This window comes from Diabrotica virgifera, chromosome 8, assembly GCF_917563875.1.
Source record: "Diabrotica virgifera virgifera chromosome 8, PGI_DIABVI_V3a".
Classification (NCBI taxonomy): Eukaryota; Metazoa; Arthropoda; class Insecta; order Coleoptera; family Chrysomelidae; genus Diabrotica; species Diabrotica virgifera.
The window spans coordinates 32,096,686-32,101,388 of NC_065450.1; the positions used below are offsets into that span (position 1 = coordinate 32,096,686).

The 4,703-nt window shown below is 35.7% G+C and overlaps 1 protein-coding gene across 1 annotated transcript; it reads right to left on the reverse strand.

Moving 5' to 3' along the window:
- Window positions 1-3,448: 3,448 nt before the first annotated feature.
- On the reverse strand, window positions 3,449-4,198 carry LOC126890124 (uncharacterized). The gene has a single exon (XM_050658971.1). It carries the CDS (start codon window positions 4,196-4,198, stop codon window positions 3,449-3,451), a length of 750 nt encoding a protein of 249 aa, XP_050514928.1.
- Between the last annotated feature and the right edge of the window lie 505 nt (window positions 4,199-4,703).

A 4,703-nucleotide genomic window follows, 5' to 3' on the forward strand; every position in this document is an offset into this window, starting at 1 on the left:
GTACGTCCCAATTAAATTACTATTGTGGTACCATTAGTTAAATTCAATATTTTTAAAACTTTTTTGCCTCTTAGTATTTTTTCGATAAGTTAGTTTTTATCGAGTTGGGGCTTCTTTTTTAATATGTTTGCATAAAAATTTTATGAGGGTTTTGTCCCTTTAAACCCCCCAAATGTTTGTGTACTTTCCAATTAAACTATTACTGCAGTACCATTACTTAAACACAGTGTTTTTAAAACTTTTTTTGCCTCCTTGTATTTTTTCGAAAAGGCACCTTTTATCGAGATGTGGCTTCTTTTTTAATATGGTTCAAAAAATACCTAAAAATGTAAATCATAAATAAATCATATTATGTATTACCAAGTCTCCATAAACGTACTTAACCATATACAAATTGTAGTGGATTTGACAAATATTCAAAATATCTCGATAAAAACTGACTTTTCGAAAAAGTACTAAGAGGCAAAAAATTTAAAACCATTGTATTTAACTAATGGTACTACAATCATAATTTAATTGGAACGTACACAAAAGTTTGGGGGGTTTAAAGGAACTAAACCCCCATAAAGTTTTGATGGGGTGTCCAAATTTCACTATAATTTTTTCTTTAGATGCTACTGCCATAAGAATTCCACATGTTCATTTTCAATAAACAATATGTAATAGTTTTCGATATATTTTAAAAAAATCGATTTTAATTTTGTAACTTCAAAGGGCTGTAACTTTTTTTATGTGCATATTTACACTAAGGTAAGTTAAGTTGAACTATTTTTGGTCCCAGAATATGTGATTAAATATATGACCTGTATTTTATTTACACCCTGTATAAATGAAACAATAAAATAAGCAGTTAGTCATATCAACAAAAATAAAGACGCAGAGATCAGCGTCTACATTCGCCAGTATTTTAAACCTTCCGAACTATAAACTAATTGCCGTAGTATTACTACTAAGAACAAGCGCCAGTGATGTATCATGAGTAATTTAAGGCGACTGGTCAAATTATAAAAAATATATAAAAATAATAAAATATTCTCATTAAAGATTCAACAGATATCGCAACCGCGGATAAGCGAAACCGCGGTTGATGAGTCCGCGGATAACGAGGGATTACTGTATAGATATTATAGATGAAAGCAGACAAAAGCCTTCAGGCACATAAATATTTTACAGCTGGATTTGTTTTTAAAGTTGGAGTAAAGTTGGAAGTCACAAGCAACAACTTCGTAAGTACCTACAAGAATATTGAGGAAATCCAGCTCCTGGATACTACTGGGCAAACTAGAAGATTGAAGAGGACAAAGCCTTTTGAACTAGTTTGAGTGATAGTGAAAAGCAGAGCATAATTCTTGTGTGCATGTGTATGTTAGAATAGTGCGGTTAGAAAAGCAGAGCATAGTGCTTGTGTGCCTGTTAGATTAGATAAGAGACGCTATGGGTAAGCTCTTCATTTTAAGGAACAGTAGTAATTTAGGTTAAATTAAAATTGCTCATTGGTCAGAGTTATGACCAGATTGTAATTCTAATGAACAATTCAATACAATGAATCGTCATCTTAGTGATGATTATGGAAAAAAATATATGACAAGATTTTGTGCAATAAAAATGTTTATATTTATCAAGGATGTATTATTTGGTATGGCTACATATACAGTCGGAAAAATGAAAGAATACCCGTGAATGAACATTATAAAACACGCTGTATTTTCCTGTCACCGTGTCACAAAGAAAATTGTCCAGTGCAAGTAACAATAATTATTACATGTACTTGTGCTGACCAGTTTTTTGTGTGACACGGTGACAGGAAAATACAGCGTGTTTTATATGTTCGTTCATGGGTATTCTTTCATTTTTCCTACTGTACTTCTGGTATATCGTCGGTGATGTGACAATACCTCCTATCTGCTTTTTCATGAATTTTGTAGGAGATGAAAAACTTGTTTGGGCCACCTCGTGTTTTCACATATTTTTTGATTTGTTTTGTAGGAAATTCAACTATCTATTTACTACAAAACAAGTCAAAACTTACGCATGGAAACAGGAGGTGACCGTAAAAAATGTTTTTCGTCTCCTGCAAAACTCATGAAAAAAACATATAGGAGGTATTGTCACATCACTGACGATATATTTCAGAGAATGTCTAAAAAATATACTTTGAATGTCCTAAGAACATTCATGGAATGTTTCAACAAGACATTCAGTCTAAACAATATACTGTGAATGTTCAAAGAACATTCGTAGACATTCATGGAATGTTTCAACAAGACATTCAAGGAATATTTAAAATGCTGACACAGCACTTTCCTGGGACTTTCCAGGGACGTTCGTGTGCTTTTGGGGACATTCCAGGAATGTTTTCAATGTCCTGTGTGTACCTTCTAGGAACATTCCTGGAATGTTTTGTGTTATTAGGGTCGTGCCAAGAATTTGCCAGAACAGATCACTTCCTATTAATAATTCGACCCGTTGTGGTTTATAGAAGTAATCATCCGCTAACTGCAAATGGCTGGGTATTCCTAGATCTCTAATATCTATTTTAACCGCTGGTATGAGCCTGTAATTTCCGGAATTACGAAACAGTTTAACATTGTACAAAAGCTCGTGTTGTTACGGGATTGTACTTTTATTGCGCACCTGAAACGAACGGGAGATGACGCGTTGTTTATCCCTAAGACAGATATGTCCACTCTGCTTCGTTTAATTCGAAGCCGATCGCATAAATTTTCCGTGATAAATGAACTCTGCGAGCCGCAGTCTAGTAGCGCTCGCACCGCGTATGATTTGCCCTGGCCATCGACAATATTGACCAATACTGTGGATAGTATGCTTTGTTCAGGGCTGGCCTTGCTGCTAACAGCAGAAGCTGTCAAATTGGTAGTATTTAGAGTGCCTTGTAGGTCATCTACCGCTTGATTTTCGCTCGCGTTTACTACAGGTTGTCGCATTGAAGGTGTGTTTCGCTCGCTTGACCTATCGGGGTGCAAATACGTGTGATGTTTAGAAGAACACCTCTTGCACGTTGATTGTTTACACCTCCTGTAGTAGTTCCCCCCTTTAAGGCAGTTAGTGCAAATAAGGTTCATCTTTCGTACTTTATCGAATCTTTCCTTCAATGAAAGCCTTAAAAATTCGCCGCATTGATAGATAGCATGTTCCCCCTTGCACATAGGGCAACATCTTGCACTATCCATATTGTTTGGAGTGTCTTGCGATGAGTATAGACCGCGAGTATTCTGCGAATTTTTTGTATTCCGCGGATATGCGCCCGCTTGCGAATTATTTCGCGTATTCTGTTTTTCCGCTTGATTTGCCTCAATTGATTCCAAGAGGTCCGCCCTTGATTTTAAAAACGTCTTAAAATCGTCGAAACTAGGTATTTCGTTGCTCGTCTTGCTGTTCTCCCACGCGCGTAAAGTATATGTGTCAAATTTGCTCGAAATAATATGAATCAGGAGAACGCCCAATATTCTGTAGGTAAGCCTAGTTGCTTTAATGCGTATAAATGTTTTGAAAAAATGTCAACTAGTTGCCGCAATCTACCAGATGACTCTTTATTTATCGGTTCTATATTGAATAACGCATTGACGTGATTGGATATTAATAATCTATTATTATCGTACCTTTCCCTAACTAATTTCCACGCAATCTCGTAATTTTCCGCGGTGAATTCCAAAGTTCGTATGATTTGAGCGGCGCTGCCTTGTAGAGAACTTCTTAGATAATAAAAACGCCTAATATTATCTAAGTACTCATTCTTGTTGACTAAGGACTCAAAGATATTAGCATAATCAAGCCAATTTTCCATATTCCCGTTAAAATGCCCTAATTCTATCGGTTTCAGCTTAATACAGTGACCCGCGTATGAATTTTTAGAGTGCTCACTAGCTTTATCGCCCCCATAATCGCGGATGATTTTTCTCGCGATCGCTACTACAGAAGAGTGCTTATTGTAAAATTCCTCGCCCTCAAGAACCTCCGTAGCTAACTGATCCGCTTTGACTAAAGTTTCAATTTGATCTTGAATTTCATTAAATTCAACTAAGTTCTCAATACCGCTCAACATTTCGACCGTCTGTAACACCTCTAACTCGGAAATGCTTTCACCCTTTTTTATTCTGTCATGTAATGGAGATATGTATTTGCTAAAGATTGTAACCTTGGCTTTCTGAGAACCTCGTCTACGACTAAGACCTTCCATATCGCAAATGATTGTTTAAAAAATTGCTAAAGTAATCTATTCAAAATAAAAACCCAAAATGATCATTCAATAAAATGACAATGTACCTAATTTATTCAAAATAAATCGCAAATGAAAAATAAATGCAATGCTAAATGTAATAATCCGCAACAATGATTATTCGACAAGATGACAATATAATTTATTTAAAATGAATCCGCAAAATCGTTCAAATAGTTATTAAATGAAATGCTTGTAATTTATTCAAAATTTCCCACCAAACGCTCTTTTAAATTCCTTCGTCGAATATACAAACAAAAGCACGCAATAAATAATGTCATAAATTTAAGTATAAAGGAACCTCACCCTCGTTTGCAGATGCTGTCATCAGTTGTCCTCAAAACCACAAACCACAGGTACTCAGTCTTTATTCACGCTCGACTTTTGAGATAAGAACCGATACACTCTTAAAACATCTGGCTTGCGTTGCCAGGCCGCTCGCTCGCAATGGTCGCAACGTTGCTTA